The sequence below is a fragment of the Hypomesus nipponensis genome, chromosome 2 (assembly GCF_054491055.1).
Source record: "Hypomesus nipponensis isolate SF chromosome 2, ASM5449105v1, whole genome shotgun sequence".
In the NCBI taxonomy this organism is placed as follows: Eukaryota; Metazoa; Chordata; class Actinopteri; order Osmeriformes; family Osmeridae; genus Hypomesus; species Hypomesus nipponensis.
Genome location: NC_140362.1, coordinates 8,126,080 through 8,146,433, shown reverse-complemented (window position 1 = coordinate 8,146,433; position 20,354 = coordinate 8,126,080). Strand labels below are relative to the sequence as shown.

At 40.4% G+C, this 20,354-nt stretch overlaps 2 protein-coding genes and 1 long non-coding RNA gene across 5 annotated transcripts; 1 reads left to right on the top strand and 2 right to left on the bottom strand.

The window, feature by feature from the left end:
* Nucleotides 1–42: 42 nt before the first annotated feature.
* Nucleotides 43–2,296, bottom strand: LOC146300649 (uncharacterized). The gene is made up of 6 exons (XM_084709353.1): nt 2,137–2,296; nt 1,822–1,908; nt 1,401–1,657; nt 1,054–1,182; nt 808–948; nt 43–589 (listed from the first exon to the last, which is right to left on the bottom strand). Exons 1-6 carry the CDS (start codon nt 2,294–2,296, stop codon nt 479–481), a joined length of 885 nt encoding a protein of 294 aa, XP_084565479.1. The 3' UTR covers nt 43–478.
* A 285-nt stretch (nt 2,297–2,581) lies between these two features.
* Nucleotides 2,582–3,845, bottom strand: LOC146300648 (uncharacterized). Its single transcript, XR_014764083.1, has 3 exons — nt 3,249–3,845; nt 2,883–3,001; nt 2,582–2,790 (listed from the first exon to the last, which is right to left on the bottom strand). It is a non-coding gene; the product is annotated as an uncharacterized LOC146300648 (long non-coding RNA).
* A 2,701-nt stretch (nt 3,846–6,546) lies between these two features.
* LOC146300647 (uncharacterized) lies at nt 6,547–18,491 on the top strand. 3 transcript variants are annotated; one of them, XM_084704228.1, is made up of 7 exons: nt 6,547–7,009; nt 17,302–17,481; nt 17,570–17,631; nt 17,719–17,772; nt 17,958–18,026; nt 18,123–18,240; nt 18,317–18,491. In XM_084704228.1, exons 2-6 carry the CDS (start codon nt 17,406–17,408, stop codon nt 18,195–18,197), a joined length of 336 nt encoding a protein of 111 aa, XP_084560354.1. In that variant the 5' UTR covers nt 6,547–7,009; nt 17,302–17,405; the 3' UTR covers nt 18,198–18,240; nt 18,317–18,491. The 3 variants fall into 3 exon arrangements, with proteins under 3 accessions (XP_084560354.1, XP_084560346.1, XP_084560336.1); XM_084704220.1 differs by lacking the exon at nt 6,547–7,009 and having other exon boundaries at nt 15,695–17,481; nt 17,961–18,026; XM_084704210.1 differs by lacking the exon at nt 6,547–7,009 and having other exon boundaries at nt 15,695–17,481.
* Nucleotides 18,492–20,354: the final 1,863 nt, after the last annotated feature.

Sequence of the window (20,354 nt, the reverse complement as noted above, 5' to 3'; positions counted from 1 at the left end):
GGTCTGAGACAGCCCAACGGTTAAAAGAAAATGCTTCACTTTGTTTTTGTATGCGGTAAAGTTGTTGCAAACGACGGTGGGTCAGAATGACTGATGGGTCAGAATGACCCGAGGAGAACACAAGGGTTAAGTATGCTGGGTTTTGTGTATTATTTTCAAGTAATTTCCCGTAAGTGTAATAACATTTTCTAATTTAAAACAAGAAGCACCATGCCGTTTTTTTCCTAACTTATAGCTCAAATGGGCAGTCAAATGACCAGTCTTGACCAGGATGCTTTTACTGACATGAAATTTTAACTAGATGGCATATCTTGCATGGAACCAAATGCAAGGTTGTATATTGAACTTTGCTTCTAATGTTGAACATTTATTTTCCTTCATTCTGAATTGTTGACAAAACAGGGATACATGTCATTGAAATAGCAATGTCATTTACAAGTTTATGTGAGCTTTTGACATCAACTGCAAGTTTGCATTTCTAACCTGTTCCAATGTATTCACGTAAGAATGATGTGGCCTCACAGAACTCCTCTATGTTGTCTTCTTCATCACTCTCTGATTCTGGCCAAATTATTCTTTGAAGGATCATCTGACAGACAACATTCTTAAATTAAATGTTAGCACAGACATTTTGAAAGTAGGCCTTCTACATATATAAGTATTTCAAGTACTTTGCTCTACCACTGAAATTATAATTAACCATACACATTTTCATAACTGGTTAGTACTAAGTCATCTTGAAAAGATAATTGCCAATACGGAAAGTATTTTTAATATAAAATTGTATTAGGCATAACTGTACGCTACCTCTGGTTCCAGCACTAGCTCGGCACATCTGGGAAACATCGCAGTTGCTAATTCGGGCCGTCCTTTCAGCATCCGTAGCACCCCTGTGTCCTTCAGCCCACTTCTTATTTGTGTGATCTGCCTTTCACGTCGGCCTATCACCTTGGCATCAGAAATATCTAACATTGATCTGCATATCTCAACTAATTGAACAAACACGCATGTAAATAACATCTGTAAGATTGATTACATTATTTACCAACATACCCCATGATGGAGGATTCTTTCTGCCAACCATCGTCTGTTTGTCACAGTCAGTGTAGGCAGGTCCCAGCTGATGGCCAAGTTGTTGACTTCCTCTGTTTCAGCAGTTGTAAGGGCATTCTGGCTTTCAAGCTGTTTTTATATGGAGTAGGGTTAGTAATATACAGTACTGGTCTAAAGTTTATCACCCAGGAATGTAACATGTTTAATAGACATTGGTACTTATATTTACCACAGTGCCATTGCATTGATTTTGAAGCATCGACAAATATCTGGGATTCCAAATGTGTGACTGGTATTGTGTTTACCATTGTATGCTGAAATATAATAAATTCTGCGTTTACACTTACAAGAGAAACTATGTCAATTACATCGATGTCAGGGCAGTCCTTTAACTCCAGGATTGGGTTGGCATCTTTGGAGCCACTTAGAAGAGTGAAAAAGCACTGACTAAGACCAGTTAGCAGTGGGCCCCCATTGATAAAGGAATGACCAATGACTCGCCCCACTACCCTGAAGAGGTCACCATCTAGCAGAGTTCTTAATGTTGAGGGAACCTGATAGTCTTCCTCCCCAACGAAAAACAAAGTTTTTCCTCCACAGTTGTCTGAGGAGGTATAAGCAATGAACATGAACAGTCTTCTTCTGTGATCAGTGTTCCTACATTATAATTGTTTAAATACTTGCCAAATAGATTTGTCGTTAACTAGTTTGCAACATATTGGTTTAAGAAAATGTCAAGCCCTTAAACCGACTTGTTCTGTGACTTACCAAGGTCCAGTTGCAGTCCAGTGTGGATCTTGTCTAACAGCAATGAAAAGAAGTGCCGTTTGACTCCATCCCCCATTGCAAAATCCCCTGTATTGAGATGAAAAGGAAACACTTTATTTGAATAGGTTTCACAAGACTGACATATCATGACAGCTGTCATTAAACATGAATGAAATTGTATTGTCATGAAGTGTAATTCTGTCATTATGTCTCTGTCATAACAATGTGACCTTTAAATTAAATAAAAAACACAGTCATAAACACTTTTGTCACATCAAAAGATGCATACATGTTCCAAATTCTTTCTTTACATACCCTTCAGTCGTGCTTCAAATGGGCGTGTCCAGTCAATATTGGGCTGCTTGTAGAAACACAGCATCTCTCTCTCTCGGTCAGCCTTATCGCTGTGGAGATCTAATGTAGCCAGTAGAGTAGGCTTGTTTTGGGCATTCTGTAAGATGGAGGTCCGGAACATCTTCACAGCAGTCTGCAAGTCAGGCTCTACCTTCCACTCTGTGACAAAATTCCAAAATATAAAAAATCTATCAGTTTTTATAAGGTAATCTCTGAATCTTTTCTGAAAATTTGGCCAATCGGCTACATATTATTGATGAAACCAGGTACTCTCAAATGTTGTTTATCTTGTTATGTAATTGCAGTGTGATGACAAATAATGTAATTTTCACATGTATGTTGTGGAATATGGGCCACGCCATTATCATTAGGCTGGTGTGTTATGCTAACATGAAGTTACCTTCAAAAGACAGCTCAGTGGATGGACGGCCAGTGGCAGAGGAAGGAGCAGGTGGGCTGACTTCCTCAGATGGTTGATAGCCACTGTGAGTAGAGGCAGTGGTAGAATATGCAGCAGGTGGGCTGACTTCCTCAGATGGTTGATAGCCACTGTGAGTAGAGACAGTGGCAGAAGATGCAGCAGGTGGGCTGATTTCCTCAGATGGTTGATAGCCACTGTGAGAAGAGGCAGTGGCATAGGAAGGAGCTGGTGGCTTGACTTGCTCTGTAGTAAAATGTGTGTGTGTGATGGTCAGATGGTTACTTACATTTCACAGGCGTCAACATGGTCTTAGATGTCAATCAAACTGAAATTCTGGCAACAATACACGCATGCCACCATATAGGATGTTTGTTGCCCAGCCTGTGTATTGGTCTGCGTGAGGTTCTGCAATAAGAAAAAAGGAATGATTCATAGTACATACAAATTCCCTGCCTGCATCTCTTATTTTTTAATTTAATAAAACACCTAGTTATACACAGGAAAGTGTTAAATTTGTATCCTGCCAAGTATTTTCAAAGTATGCCCTCATACCAACCTCCAAAACATCTTGTGTCAACAGGCTTCAGGCTTCTTCAAGTAATACAGTAATTCACATGATTTAATTACAAGTAGTTTAAAGTTATTCATTTACCGTTAAAACAATGTCCCTTTGTAGGGGCCTCACATAGATGACCGCTTGTCCAATGTTGGCCGACTTGCATAAATACAGGGGGGTGTATCCATCACTGGGGTAATCTATCACCACAAGCATTTTAGAACGACTGGAACCTCTTGACCGCAGAAGCTGGTAGCCCCCACAGTCCTTCAACGATGGGTAATGGTTAAATAAAATTGTAGAGAACTCTGCAGCATTGCATGATTTATCGGAAGAAAAAAAAAAACTGACCAAATTATTGAGTGAAAAGACTGTACATTCATAACATATTTATGTTGATAAGCTTACAATAGACTACTTTAAAATCGTCTTATGTTAACATTTTCACAATTATAAACCACCTGTTGTGTTATGTTAAATATACATGGATAGACCACTGTTACCAGGTAATGTTACTCTTCGTTCTCCCAGGCCTGCCTTTTCCAATTCAAGTCTTTCGGCTGATTTGGGCACTTCCTCCTGACGCCTTTCAGCCATGCAGAAAAATCTGTGGGTGTAAGTTGCCGACTTCCTCTTTGTTGTAGATGGGCTTGATGCAGTTTGAGGCCTGTTGTACGGCCTAAAAAGCCTCAAAACCTCAGCTGTAATAAATATTATAAGTACAATTATGTGTAATATCACTGGAGAAGGGAAGGAGCAATTACATCTCTTTAGAAAAATCAGTAAGCCCATGGTTTCTACAAATATTTTTCTATAGCTCTGGGGACGCCATCTTGGAAGAAAAATCCATTTGTCTATTAATATATAAGTCTATGACCGCAACGAATTTCACAAGAAAACAAACTGAAAATGTATTGTAGATGGTCAAACATGCATCTACAATACATGGTACATGGTAACTTTATATCCGAACCTCGAAAACCTATTGATTTGCACGCGCTAACTTGCACAGAGCATAGCCTACCTGATAAATTCATCTTAATAATTTTACCTACCCCGAGTTCCCATTGGCCTATGAACCGGTGTTCCAGCACTTGACACCGGCCTGTCTGGAGGTGGAGTAGTAGCGTTAATGTTGTTCCCTCTATTTTGTTCTTCAAGAACCTCAGCGGCTTCTCGGTATGGAAGCAAATCGTGACCAAAATTCAAATGAAAATGCATTTCCAGAAATGCTTTTTCATTTTAAGAATGTGGCTGCATTATTTGACTCATAAATAAAATGAGAAATCAATCATTCTATTTGCATTTTAATTTACTTCTTTAAGACTGCTCATTCTTTCACTTAATTAAAATGAAAAAGGAAAAAGACATTTGAAATTTAATTTTCAAAATATGCCCCAGCAAATAGATACCAAAATTCGATTTGAAATGTAAAATTCGAAAATGAAAACGCATTTCCAGAAATGCGTTCTCATTTTAAGAACGTGGCTGCAAAATCGTGACCACAATTCAAATTCAAATGCATTTCCAGAAATGCTTTTTCATTTTCAAGAACATGGCTGCAAAATCGTGACCACAATTCAAATTCAAATGCATTTCCAGAAATGCATTTTCGTTTTCGTGTTCTGCCCGCAAAGAACTGCCCATAATTCGAAAACGAAAATGCATTCTGAGCGGCGCAGCAGAGTGACGTCAGTAGCCTCTCTTCTTCAGCTCCCTGCTGACCGAGCTACCCATCTTGTTCGGTAGGTGGCGGTGTGCACATACGCATTGCATTACATGACAACATTTGCCGGGAAATTTACTGAATTGCCGAGTCTTCACAGATGGATCACAGATTATGGCGCTCCCTCTAATTGTGCAGATACTTGTAAGGTATTTTCTTGTGTGCTTTTATTGTGACAGGGGTGTGTGGTTCTAACGTTGGAAGAAAGTGAGTGGAGTGAAATGCTATGTGTGGGGGAGATACAGTAAAGATATACAAAGTGTATGGAGCTAAAGCTGACAAAGGTATCTAAATTTGAATATGAAAGTTAAGAAATATTTGTGTGTCGAATTTCATAAAACTGAAATATTTTGCTGTTTAATATATAATATCTGAATTATTTGTACGCCAAATTTAATTAAACGGAATTCTCAGATTCTTGAAATTCAGATTCTTGAAATTCAGATTCTTGAAATTCAGATTCTTGAAATTCAGATTCTTGAAATTCAGATTCTTGAAATTCAGATTGCTGAAATTCAGATTCAGATTGCGGAAATTCAGATTTTGTCTGAAATAGGCCAAAGGTGAAACAGCTTGCTTTCACAGGGAAAAGCAGACGATTTCAGAACGACCGAACTTTACCTCAGAACAAAAGCTCAGTTGCTCGTTGGAGGAACAGTATTGAGCAAGTGCTTATTAAACTTGTAAACACTTCTTCTTCTCCTTTGCCAAAATCGGCAGTTACTGTTACCAAGTGAGTCAAGACAGACTCGGAGGGCGGCGGAGACCGATGGAAGACGTGGAACAACTGGCAAAGCTATAGCCTATATATTTATGTTTCGTTGTTTTCTTTTCTGTGTTGGAGTTCTTTTAAGAGCTTGATGCCATCAACATCCAGCCTGATATAAAATCATGAACTTCAATTGTGTCTCTTAATTATAATACCCACGCAGAAAATCCGGGTTGAATCAAGTACTGTATTGCTAATAGCCAATTTTGGATGGTCAAGCATATTTTTCATTGTCTCCTTATTCCTATCAAAGTCAATGTTCAGCCTATAGGCTATGTTCATTTGCTAAGTGACATTTCATATCGATTATGGTTAGTGAAATATTTGCTTTCTGAGAGATCGGACATAGCCTATTTAACAGCATATAAGGAGTTATCTATCAGAATATATCTGTAGTGCGGCCGGGTGTGATTTGATTCATCGTCCACACATCATCTGGAAGTCAGTTTCGATCAAATACCAACTATCTCCATACTACATCTTGCCAACGTATCTTATACACATCGGGCCGACGTCGGCAAGAAGTATGTGTGCTATCCCAGATGATCTGGGTCTTCCTCAAGCAACTAGCAACTCAGTTTGTTCTACTCGGTCACGGGCATCAGACTCAGATATATTATTAGTTTCTACCAGCTCAGGTAATTCTATCAGTGTATGCACAATTTGAGGGAGCGCCATGATCTGTGATGCGTCCTCTAAAGACCCGGCAATTCAGTCAATTTCTAGGCAAATTTGGTCATGTAATGCAATGCGTATGTGCACACCGCCCCCTACCGAACAAGATGGGTAGCTCGGTCAGCAGGTAGCTGAAAAAGAGAGGCTACTGACGTCACTCTGCTGCGCCGCTCAGAATGCATTTTCGTTTTCGAATTATGGACAGTTCTTTGCGGGCAGGACACGAAAACGAAAATGCATTTCTGGAAATGCATTTCTGGAAATGCATTTGAATTTGAATTGTGGTCGCGGTTTTGCAGCCACGTTCTTAAAATGAAAATTCATTTTCGAATTTTACATTTCAAATCGAATTTTGGTATCTATTTGCTGGGGCATATTTTGAAAATTAAATTTCAAATGTCTTTTTCGTTTTCATTTTAATTAAGTGAAAGAATGAGCAGTCTTAAAGAAGAAAATTAAATAATGCAGCCACATTCTTAAAATGAAAAAGCATTTCTGGAAATGCTTTTTCATTTGAATTTTTGTCACGATTTGCTTCCATAGAAAATAGCCAGGTGGTGAGATTTTAATATAGGTTGCTGTAAAAACGTTGATTTGTTTGCTACGTGAAAGCCTGTCAGCCTCCATTGACGATTGCGGAATGTTGTCAACAGTGTTGATACTCAGTCAACTGTCGATCTGCGTCTGGTGAGTATTTTCTTAATTTCGTACCAGGGTCAATTCTACATCTAAATGGACAGCAGTGTTTTAAAGATATGGCGATTGCGAAGACAGCCAGCGGGTCAGCATAGTTTGTTATTTCTGTAAAACTTGGAATTTGAGTGAGACTGCGTTTTGTTTTGACGCTAGCCACAGTCACAGACTCGGCTCGCTACACTGGCAGTGTAGTAGGCTACAGTACTGTCTTCAATGCCACAGCTATAGCTAAACTTTATTATGTCTTATTACACGGCTGTTCTTAATGCTGTGGAATGCTCCATCTGCGGTGAACAATGTTCTCATATTTGACCGTTGCTATGCATATTTGACCGCTGTCAAGGGAAGTGGCCTTTTTGCCTCGGATTCACGTCTTTCGTAGCACTCCGCAAGTAGTCCGGTAACTTTTCAACCCCAGCGTACTCTGTTGCTTAGCGACGTCAGCTGATTTGAAGCCTAAATAATGCTCAGTCTATGAAGAAGTTCAACGTCTTTGGCGAACTATTTATCTGCTGATCAACAATACGAATGGTAACAAATACATTGTAAGACACACTGTGTTAAGTTATTTTTGTTGGCAAGTAGCCGTGTAATAAGCGGGATATGTATACAACGCCGGTCATTATTGGTTAAATAAGCCCCTTCAGCTTCGCGTCGCATTATCCCTTACAAAAGAAACGTTCTAATTTCCTGTGCTTTCAAACAATCAGTGGTGTGGATAGCAACGGCATCTAGCTTGCCTCTAGCAAACTGCTTTTGAATTAGCTATGTCCCCCTAAATTAATAGACCTAATCAGAATGTTTGTAAACAAAGGTTGCCAAGACACTTCCTGGGGGTATTCGTCGTAGCTCGCTAAGCAGTTTAGCGAGCTAATTTTCAGGCTAAGATAAAACACGCCCCTATTTTTGGTTCGTGGAAGCAAGTTTAGATAAATCACCATAGTAACATATCAATTAGCACTAACCTGCTCGAGAGCAGGCTAACGTAAGTGTAGCTGGATAAGCTTGCCACACCCCCGGAAAATAATTGGCAGCTCCCTTTTTGAGAGACCCAGCTGACCAAGGAGATTAGTTCGATTAACTTTCCATACCAATGAGTTCTTCACGATCCTCAAGATCCTTTATTTCACACGGAGTTCTTGTTTGAGCGATATCGATTCAGCCGACAAGGACTCATTTATTTGCAAGACCTTCTCGGGCCGTACATTGCAAATATCACACGCCGCAGCAAGCTATGCTTTACGAGCTTATGCTGCTGTATGTGAATATGTAGCGCTATGTTCTAAGAAATGTCTTATCTGTTGTGCCTGTGCTTTTCATGTTTCACTGTGGGAGAGTGGAAAACGTAATATAGATTCCTTTTTATGTCTTGACGTGAAGAAATGGACAATAAAGCGACTTGAAACTTTTACTGTGCTTCAGACTCTCTGCATAGCCTTGAGGTTTTTCGCGTCAGGTAGGCTACATTTTTATACAGTATAGGCGATGCAGAAAAAACTTGGCAAAGCCACAGCATGCGTTGGTGTAAGAAAAGTGTACTTGGCGCTTACCCAGCTGATGAATCAATAACATCTTATTCCTGGCCATGCCCCAGTCAATGAAATTAAAGAGGGATTCTCACATAGGCCTACATGCATATACACATATATAGGGTGATATCAGGTAAAATCGGCCATTTAAGGTTTGGGGGTCCCAGCCCTGACAAGTAACAGGGGATTTGATTGCTTTATGGTTGCTATGGTGGGCGGGCCAATAATTCAAACAAGACTGCACCAGAAAGCTGCCATGGTAAATAGCCTGGCATACCAAATCTAATTAAACTATTATAAGGATGATACATCTTTTTTTCTTTTTTTAACATGCACATAAAAAAACTATGCATATCTGTCTTGATGGCATCAATCACAAATAATGTTGTTAGTTTGGTATATGAACATATTTTTTGAAAAAGTTATGTTTTTCTTGGTGGTCCAATTTACCTTAACCCACTGAGGTAAAATGGGAAACATGGTTTCAGATAAAATGAATACAATTCAGATAAAAATTATGTGTGTCACTCACAAACACACATACACATGTGTTGGAGTGTGAGGGTGTGTGTGTGTCACAATAATGGTATAGATATTTTATGTACAGTGAGTATGGCGAAGGAGAAGGAAGCGAGAGGAGAGGAGAAAGGGAGAAGGAAAGAGAGAGAAAAGAGAGTAGGAGCAAGGACCAGAGAGGAAAGGATACAAAGATAAAACAGGGATGGAAAGGAAGGCCAAACAATTACAATCTGTGGAAAGAGGAGAGGATGAAGGGGGCCTTAGATGAATACATGGAGGGAAAGAAGAAAGGAATTACAGTGAGTGTGCACCTCTTATCAAGAGCATGGGGTGTGCCGCAATCAACACTGCAAAGACGCATCAGTGGAAAGGTGACTGGCAGTGAACATGTGTCAGGGCAGAACCCCGACCTTCCACAGGAGACAGAAAGGGAGCTTGCTGCCACCCTCAACACATTGGCGCAGAGGGGGTTTCCCTTCACAAAACGTGATGTCCGGCAAGTGGCTTTTGATTTTGCAGCCAAGAACAACATATCTGGTTTCTCCAAGACAGCAGGGAGGGCCGGATATTACTGGTTTAAGAACTTTCTAAAGCACAACCCAGAGCTTGGGATATGCAAGCCAGAGGTCCTGTCTGCAGCACGGGCTGCTGGACTCAACAAAGAGGTGGTTAGCCAGTGGTTTAACCAGTATGAGAGCCTTTTGGTCAAGCTGGGTATTGAGGGCACACCGTCACATATGTATGGAACTGTGACGAGTCTGGGCTTCAGGATCATTTAAAAAAAAATTATGGCACATATGAATGTTTGTTTAATGCAGTTTAAATGTTATTTGGCTGTATAAGCAACTGTGTTTTAAAATTAAAATTGATGATAAATTACTATTTCCCTTTGCAGTTTCACTGGCCCATTTTACCGGAACAGCTGGTCCATTTTACATGAAACTGCTTGTGCCAAAAAAGTTGGCACAGCTGATGTTTCAAGAACTGTAGGGCCTAAATAATTATATTTTATAACATCATTTCAACAAAAATGATCAAAAACAGTCATTAGTAATCATAAAAACACATGCAAAAGGCATATATGGTATTGTATTATTGTCCCAAACGATTTACCAAAAAGTGGCCCATTTTACCTGATATCACCCTAGTACATGCGCTTTCAGTAGGCCTACATATATCCTCTTAAGTGTCTATGAATTCGTATCAATTATATTCTTTGGCCTTGTTTTTATACTTATTCTGAAAAAGTTGATCATAATTTTCGCTAGCAAGATCTCATTCGATGATTAATTTCCATTAAGCCTACTGCCAGCAGCCACATTTAAAGAAATGTGATCTGATTGATCGGGGTAATAAGGCACTAAAGATGAGCCATTTTACCAAAATACGCATTTAGTTTATCGGCAATTTTTTTGGCAAGATGCCTGTCTTGCTCTGGCAGCGGTGGTGGGGTTTGACTTAGCCATGATAATATGCTTATTGTCTTCGTAGAGACTCATTATAATAGTTTGCTCAGATGGCGAGAATATCACCGCTCTCTCTTTCGTCTTTTCCGCCATCATACCGTTAGAAAATCACGGTTTTGGTGATCGACCTTTCCTGCCTTTTGAAGTAGGACGTGCTCGTGCACTTGCCCTGATAAGTTTAGCCTGATTGAAATTAACCACATGATTTGGATGCGGATCAGCCGTCGACGAACCGATATTTGCAGTTCTCAGTTAGCTCGCTAATGTTAACGGGCTAAAGGGACAATGGATTAGCTTAGCTTCAACCCTTACGACGAACGGGCCCCTGGTGGATAACTGTCATCCTGTCAACAGCAGTTAGTATGGTAGCATAGCATAGTAGTTCATAGTAGTTCATTTAAAAGATTAGATCGAAAAGATAAACGTCATGCCGAAATCTTGTTGTGTTTGGGGTTGTAATGTCAAATGTACACAGGTATGTAAAGGATAAGGCTTTTTCCGTTTTGCCACGGTTAAATTGCAATCGACCCAACGGAACCTGTGGATAACGTTAGCACAGATCCAGCTATAATAGCCTAGTCTACACATTTACCGGGCGGTCTCGCTGCATCTAACGGTACCAATGGACAGGCTGGCAACCAACCACTCATGACCTGATTTAAGGAAGACATTTCCTCACAGATCATTTATAAAATGTTTTTGTTGGGTTGCTGTTGGGTAGCATAACGTTGGGTAGCATATCGTGCAAGCTTGCTAGCGTGAGAGTTACTAGTCCAGTTGATGTAAATAAACAAACCACACACAGTGGCGTGATCTGGCTGGAGTTTTTCATTTACAGGCCATTCAATTTCAGGCCTAGAGCCTAGACCTCAGGTCAAACTACAAACATCATAACACACTCAAGGCTCTAATAGGTATCAAGCCCTATGGCTCAATACCATTTGTTTCCAAGATGTGGGGAAGAAGAATATCAGACAAGGAGATCAGTGCACAGTCTGACTTACATCAATTTAGGAGATCAGGTTATGGCAGACATGTTTTTTTTGATTGTTGAAGAACTGGCTAAATGTGGTGCCACACTGGTCATGCCTTCATTCCTCAAGGGGAGAAAGCAGCTAAAATTTAGCTAGGCCAAACACTATTATAAAATGGCCATGAAAGCAAAATACAAATATTTCATTATTTACAGTAATTTGTACAGTACACACACACAGTAAACACAGTATTTACAGTGAACACATTATTTACAGTAATTTGTATTGTATTATTTATAGATATATGTATATTTAGGAGGTTTACTTATTTAAGCTTAGTATAGATGTAATTTATGTTCTGTGTACTTATGTTAGGCCTAGGTAAATGCCAGGTGCTTGCGTTGTCTTAAGAATGTGCATCGGACAATAAAAGACTTATACTTATAACTATATGAAAACAATATATATATGCTATATACAGACATATATCTAATATATGAAACACTCAGTATTTAACTGATAAGAAATCTTAATGTTTGCTTTATCCAACATTTACCTTTCTACTGTCAACTCTGCTTGCTCATTGATCCACAAATCCTCAAAACTGCTCATAATTACAATGATAAAGTTTCCATAGTCAATAAGATAGATAGGTACTTAATTAACCCCCGAAGGAAAATTATTGTGTCCAGACAGATAGCTAGAAAGCTCACGCAGTCCAGAAAATCTTTAATCGTTAAGTTGGATATTGTAGCTACAGCAGTAGCTAGCGATCTCGATACACCGTTACAATATACCGTTATTCGCTAACAATATCAAAAGCAACGACATCGGGAACGTCTCGTTCTTCAGTTCACAAGCATAATCATGAAACGTGTTATAATCATAAAAATCATAAAACGTATTCGTGGCAAAGGGGGTTCCTTGTTTCAAAGGGTGTTCTTAATGAATTATGCAATGAGTAGGCTAAATGCTTGAAAATATTACTAGAAGGGAAAACGGACCCACCTGCATCTGAAGCAAGCAAGCACACCCTACAATTTCCCCAGAAATTGTACCCTCTCTAGTTCAAATTGTTATTCAAAATAATACAAACTGGATTGCGGATTGCATTGTCATTTGCACATTGAATTGCCATTTGACAACTGGTTTGCCATTTGAATTGCGGATTGCATTGTCACTTTGCGCATTGAATTGCCATTTGACAAATGCATTTTTATTTGAATAAAGAGTCGAAAAAACCGTGTCAATATGAAATGCAATGCAATAAGCGTTCATTCAAAAAAAAATCTAAATAATACAAACTGGATTGCGGATTGCATTGTCATTTGCACATTGAATTGCCATTTGACAACTGCTTTTTCCATTTGAATTGCGGATTGCATTGTCACTTTGCGCATTGAATTGCCATTTGACAAATGCATTGCCATTTGAATAAAGAGTCGAAAAAACCGTGTCAATATGAAATGCAATGCAGTAAGCGTTCATTCAAATTTGTATTCAAAATAATACAAACTGAATTGCGGATTGCATTGTCATTTGCACATTGAATTGCCGTTTGACAACTGGTTTGCCATTTTAATTGCGGATTGCATTGTCACTTTGCGCATTGAATTGCCATTTGACAAATGCATTTCCATTTGAATAAAGAGTCTAATAAACTTCCATAGTATGGCAACAGCCATTAAATAAAATCCGTTCAAAAATGCGCGGCAGACAGTGTTCTTGCTCAGGTTCTCCGCATCACCCACACTATAAAACTACCCATAGCGAAATAACGAAACGCTATGCATTCAGTCTGTGGGAATGAGTGCACAGCTTCAATGCGTAGCATTGGAAACATAAGGCTCAAGAAGCTGGCAATATTCGTAATTCCCTCTGCTAAGAATCTATATCTTTCAGAAAGATACTCATGAGGGAATGCGAAAGGGTTTTGTCGGTCTCTAAATGTTCTGGCTCTTCTGAGCGCACTTCTCACTATCCGCGCACCAAGCTGCACAGGATCTACTACGAACGGTGACGACATTATCGTCAAGAATGAGTTAATGGGCGGGGTTTTTATACCGGTTGATCTCTGATCTCCAACTTATCCTGCTCCCGACCAGGGGCCTGTACTACGAATCAAGATCAACATGCTCTGGATTACTTTCAGTTACCCGGCTACGCAAAGCCTAACAATCGCAATCACGATAAGTGGTATCACGACGGCGGTTATCATCTCTCTAACTCAACCCAGATCTTTCCAATCTAGACACGTGCGCGTTCACATAAAAGGCCGGTGTTTGCACCGTATGTCCAATCGCAAACATGGACAGAACAAGAGCCGCATATTTTACTCAGGAGGAGCAAACAATAATCATGGAACGTTATCAAACTTATAAACATATTATTCAGGCCAAGAGTAACACCGTCGCAGCTGCAAAGTCAAGAAAAGAAAGCTGGCAGAAAATTGCAGACGCTGTTAATCAAATCAAATCAAATCAAATTTATTTGTATAGCCCTTTTTACACGCAAGCATGTCACAGAGGGCTTCACATACGCCCATAGAACTGCCCCTCAACCAACCTAAACCCTCAAGGAAGACAAGGAAAAACTCCCAGAAAAACTCCCAACGGGAGAAAAAATGGAAGAAACCTTGGGAGGAGCAATTCAGAGAGGGATCCCCTCCTCCAGAGACGGTTGGCAAGAGAGAGGAGCAGAACACAAGCTAAACATAGTCATACAGTGTCAATGGGTTTTGAAACACCAAAAATCCATTGTTCGGCTTTATAGACGTTGGATGGGACCTGGAAACTCGCTGTTGGCCGTCATGGAGGCTGGTTTCCGGTTGACGACCTGGTCCAGCGTTGGTAGACCGACGACCAGGCAGGTCCTGACAGCTCAGACCCCCCACACCACAAGGGATGTGTGGGGGGGACAGAGAGGAGAACAGGGATTAGAGAATGCCAGGAGCAGCTAACAGTTTCAGTCGTAATAGAATGAGATCCCCACCGGTCAAGTGTGGACTAGTGCAGCAATTTAACAAAGCTAAGAGGGTATTTGATGCAGCCCCACACACCAAGACAGCGACAGCCCCCCTTGGTTGGAACATGAAATCTGTTCCAGGGGAAACAACTCTAAAATAGGTTATATTTATACGAATAAGGATGAAAACAACCAGCCCCCCGTTGTCTCCAACTAGTAAACTATAACAATTAAAATATACAGCAACGGAACTATTAAAGTAACAATATACAATAACAGGTTTACTTTATTTGTAACATTTAAATGGGCAGTGTGAACATAAGCTAAAATTACAATTTAAAAGTTACATGTGATACACACATAGGCAAACGCACACCCCAGGTTTACATAGAAAGTACACACATTTAACAATCATAGGATTGACTAAACAGGAACGTTTTTAATCTAGTTTTAAATGTCGAAACAGTATCAGCCTCCCTAATTGAGACAGGTAATTTGTTCCAGAGAAGAGGTGCTCTATATGAGAACGCCCTACCTCCAGCAGTTTTTTTCTTAATTTTGGGTATTACCAGATAGCCGGCATCTTGAGATCTTAGAGTCCTTGCGGGGCAATAGGGTGCAAGGAGACCGGAGAGGTACAGTGGTGCCAATCCATGTAGAGATTTGTAAGTTAGTAGTAAAACTTTGAAATCAGCTCTGGCTTGGATAGGGAGCCAGTGTAAAGAGATAAGAGTAGATGTTATATGATCAAACTTTCTTGTTTTTGTCAATAGTCTAGCAGCAGCATTTTGTACCCGCTGTAAATTTTTCAAGTAGGTAATTGGGAGGCCAGAGAACAACACATTGCAGTAGTCCAATCGGGACGTAACAAAAGCATGTATTAGTTTTTCAGCATCATCCTTTGAGAGGAATTTTCGTATTTTGGCAATATTACGTAGATGGAAAAATGCAGTTCTGGTGATTTGTTTAATATGGTACTCAAACGAAAGGTCTGGGTCCAATGTGACTCCTAAATTTTTTACCAACTGGCTTTGAGATACTTTGACACCATCTAAGTTTAAGGTCAGATTGGATACATTATTTCTGTATTTTTTAGGGCCGAAAATTTGAACCTCGGTTTTATCCGAATTAAGAAGAAGGAAATTTGCTGTCATCCAAGTTCTCAACCCGGAAACACATTTTTCCATAGCATGTGGAAATTCTCCAGGCTTTATGGACATGTATAGCTGAGTATCATCTGCATAACAGTGAAAATTTACCCCAGAGCTTCTAATTATGTTTCCTAAAGGCAACATATAGAGTGAAAATAACAGAGGGCCTAGAACTGAACCCTGTGGTACTCCGTATTTTACAGTAGTGCTCCTGGATGAGCAACCATCATAGTGGACGTATTGTGATCTATCAGATAGATACGATCTAAACCACTGAAGTGAAGTACCAGAGATCCCAACATAGTTCTCCATACGCTCCAGGAGAATCTCATGATCCACAGTGTCAAATGCTGCACTAAGGTCTAGAAGAACCAGAACAGAGATAGAGCCCGCGTCAGAGGCTAATAATAGATCATTGACTACCTTAGCTAATGCAGTTTCAGTGCTGTGGTGAAGACGAAATCCAGACTGGAGAGGTTCATAAAGCTGATTTGAGGAGAGGTGCTCAGTTAGCTGTTGTGCCAGCGCTTTTTCTAAAATTTTGGAGAGAAATGGCAAATTTGAAATTGGCCTATAGTTGCTAATACAACCTGGATCCAGGTTTGGTTTTTTAAGAAGGGGCTTAATAATAGCTTGTTTGAAATTGTCAGGGATTTGTCCAGTTACAATAGATTCATTAATAATACTAAGCATGGAAGGTCCAATAATAGGGAGAAGTTCCCTACAAAGTTTGGCAGGGAGGGGATCAAGAAGGCAGCTGATGGGTTTCGAGGAATCTACCAGCTCGATGAATGCTTCCATAGAAATAGGGTTAAAGTGGGTAAGAGCCTCAACATGCAGCATGCTGGGTATAGAGTCAAATTCTGTGTTGTTGGCCACTCCTCCAGGCCTAGTCTGTAGTTTGTCCCTTATTGCATAGATTTTTTGGTCAAAGAAATCTAAGAAATCATTGGGAGAGAGATCTGAACTAACGCAGAGTGTACTTTTCTTAGTGAGTTTTGCAACAGTATCAAATAGGAACTTTGTGTTGTGTTTGTTCTTACTAATCAATTTCGAGAAATATTCTGATCTGGACCTGATGAGGACTTGCTTGTACTCAATTTGGCTGTCCTTCCAGGCCAGGCGGAAAACCTCCAATTTAGTGGTACGCCACTTATGCTCTAATTTTCGAGTGGACCTCTTGAGAGTGCGGCTTTCCTCTGAATACCATGGAGCCATTTTCTTGTCTTTTCTTTTCCTTGGTTTGAGTGGGGCAACAGAATCTAGGGATAACTGAAGAACCAAATTCAGATCCCTTGTTTTAGCATTTAATGATTTATTTGGGACGTCCAGTGCTTCTAGTGCAGCAGGTAGAATATTAATTGTTGTAGAATGTTAATGTGTATGTTACATGACTTATTGATATTACTGGCCCAGGCACAAGATCTTCATTAATTACACTTGTGCGTTCCATAACGTTAAACCTATGTTGCTGTAATATTTTAGTTGCAACCCTGCCAGTGCCAAACGGTCCTGGGAGCAAATAAAAAACAAATATAAAAACATAATTCAAACTGGTAAGTAGCAGTAAGCAATACTTGCACATATTAAGGCCAACAAGTACAAGGCTGAGTTGCCCGAGTCAGTCCCTTTTGTAGGATATTGGTATTAGGGCCTATAGAACAATGAAATCGTGTGCAGCCAACAGGAAGAAAAGTGATGGGAAGAAAACTGGAGGGGGCCCTCCTCCACAGGACTTCACTCCTGCCGAGGAGCTGGCCCTCTCCAACAATGAGGGTCGCCCAATGATGGAAGGAGTGGAAGGGGGCATCTCATCGGACCATGGTGGCAGCAGATCCGACACCCAGGCATATGTACAGGGTATGTTTCAAGTCATCTATGTGACCATGTTCATTCAACAATTATCTGTGAATATTTTAGGAGTGAAATGTATTACTGTTCTCTGCAGTGACAGGAAATACAGTGGTGTTGCTGCCACCACCCACTGTCATCCCACGGTGCCACACAGAGGTAACAGTGAAACTAATAGTCATACGCCAGTATGTATGCCATATGTGGTTGCTGAATATTGATCAAATATGCCATTCACTTTCTCAGGTGGAGGCCCTAGATGAGGAAACTCTGTCAGCCTGCTCAGAGAACGCTTTGGGGGTACGCTTTTCTTTACCAGCTTACCACTTACAACAAAGATGCTGAGAGTGTGTGAGCGTGTGCCTGTGATTGAAGTGTCTGTAATGACTTGCTAATGGTGGTGGGCAGAACATGAGACACAAGTCCTTAAATTGCTCATTTCAAATAAGGCTCAATTGATTAAATTGCTTTGGTGTTCAACTCAGCAGGAAGAGGAACTTCTTCCTCCCCCTGAGCCTAGGGCCTCCACCTCAAGGTCAAGCCAAAGACATGGAGTAAGCAATGAACCTTGAAACACAGTAGTCAAATGGACACCTTCAACTTTCTCCAATAGTGCTTTGCAAAGAGACAATGCTCTTTATTTGTTTAAGGTTGGAGCAGACAATGTGAGGGCCCTCTACAAGAGGACCCTGGAGCTCGATATTGAGCATAAGACTCTTAATTAAAAAAACAAGGCTGGAGATTGAGAAACTTCAGTATGAGAAGAAGGTAGTACATGACTGAATCTATGAATGACTCACAATCGACTTACAGTTATACTGACATTCTTTTTCTGTGTTCCTAGGAAAGGGAGAACGCATGAGGAGGATTTATTTTGTTTTCTATGTTTTGGACTTTTTATACCTTTTTTGTGGCTTGTCCCAAAGATTTATTTTGTACCTTAGTCCTTTGAGGGGGTTTTCAACATTTCTTTCTTTCAACGTTCTATTTATTGTTTGTGAAAATTGAAATAAATGTAAAAAAACATCAAAATTCAATGAAAGTAGTGAAATCATTTATTTAACTTGTGAAGGGCATTGCAAAGTACTATACATTGTTATTTTTGGTTGAAAGAAAACCCCAATTTTTTTCAGCCCAGTGAATAGGAATAACATAACATGAAACCTCCCCAGTTGATAATTAGGTCAAATATCGTTTTCAATACTAGTTTCCTGTAAATGTATGTTTCAATGAGCAAATGATGCATTAAGTTGTAAAATATGATGTAATTTGCATACATTTCCAGCACAGAAATCAGAACATTGGATGAAGACAGAATGCAAATCCTTGTTTCATTTTGTCACCATAATTACGAGTCCAAAGTTTCAACAGAGGGCACTCTGGATATCTTTCATCACTCCATAATCCGAATATGGTGGCAACATTAAATACATTTATATTTAGTCATTTAGCAGACGCTCTTATCCAGAGCAACTTACAGTAAGTACAGGGACATTCCCCCAGGGCAAGTACGGTGAAGTGCTTGTCAAAGGACACAAATAAAATCTACACAGCTCAAATGCTATGGAACCAAAATAGCCCAACTGAAAAGTAAAAGGTAAAGAATGCCGCTACATGACTAAATGTAAAGAAAAATGGCTTAGCCTGTCTCCCCTTAAACAAAAAACTGCCGCCTTATAGCGTCTCTCACGGCCCTGCCAGTAGGGTAGTCCAGGGTGATGGGGTCTACCACATCTGGTTGCTGGCTGACAGGTGGGGCTCTCTCTTCTTATGGAGGCCACATTGTGGAGCACGGCACAGGCTGTCACCACTTGACAAGCTCGGTCTGGGGCCACTCGGAGGCCACGCAGGCAGTTGAAGCGTGCCTTCAGGATGCCAAAGGTCATCTCGATCTTGACCCTTGTCCTGCTAAGGGCCACATTAAAAGCAGTCTGTGGCCGTGTGTTGGGGTCAGGATAGGGGGTCATCAAAAAGGGCTGGCAGGCGTACCCTCGGTCCCCTACTAGCAATCCACTGAAGAGCCCTGAAGAAGAAAAATAAAATTAGCATAATCGGTATAACAAAATGCAATACAAAATGTTAGTTACAATTGCCATAGGCCTACCTTGCTCTAGTCTGTGGCACAGTGCAGACTCCCTAAAGATCCGGGAGTCATGGACTGACCCAGGCCACTTTGCCTCAATGCTGGTCACCATGCACTGATGGTCACAAGTCATCTGCAAAATAATCTTGTGTTGAAATCCATCCACATAACAGCATTAACGTGAGGGATACATCAATGTGAATTAGAAGGACTCCTCCTTTATCAGTATGACAAAACATGTGTAGCCTGTCCTTTATGCTTTACCTGAACGTTGATGCTGTGGAATGACCTGCAATTTATAAAGTCGCCTTCATTCTCCCCCAGCGATGCAGCAATGGGGATATGGGTGCAATCGATTGCCCCAATCACCCTTGGGAAGCCTAAAGAGTATGATGCATTTCATATGCAATATTATTATATATATATATTTCATATGCAATATTATTTATATATGACGATTATATTTGAGTGAATATTTACCTGTTATTTCATAAAAGCCCTCTTTTATTGTCTGTGTGGGCAGGTGCCCTGGGAACACAACAAATGTGTCCACGTGTGCCGTTAAAGCGCAGCATTAATTGCGCGGCAGACCGTGTTCTTGCTTATGTTCTCCGCGTCACCCACACTGTACATGAAAGTACCTGTTGCGAAATACCGCAACGCTACGCATACAGTCTGTGGGACTGTGAGCGCACGGCTTCGATGTGTCACATTTGCAACATACGGCTCAAGAAGCTGGCACAGATAGGTCATTCCCTCAGCTGAAAATCTATATCGTTCATAAAGATGGTCATCGTGA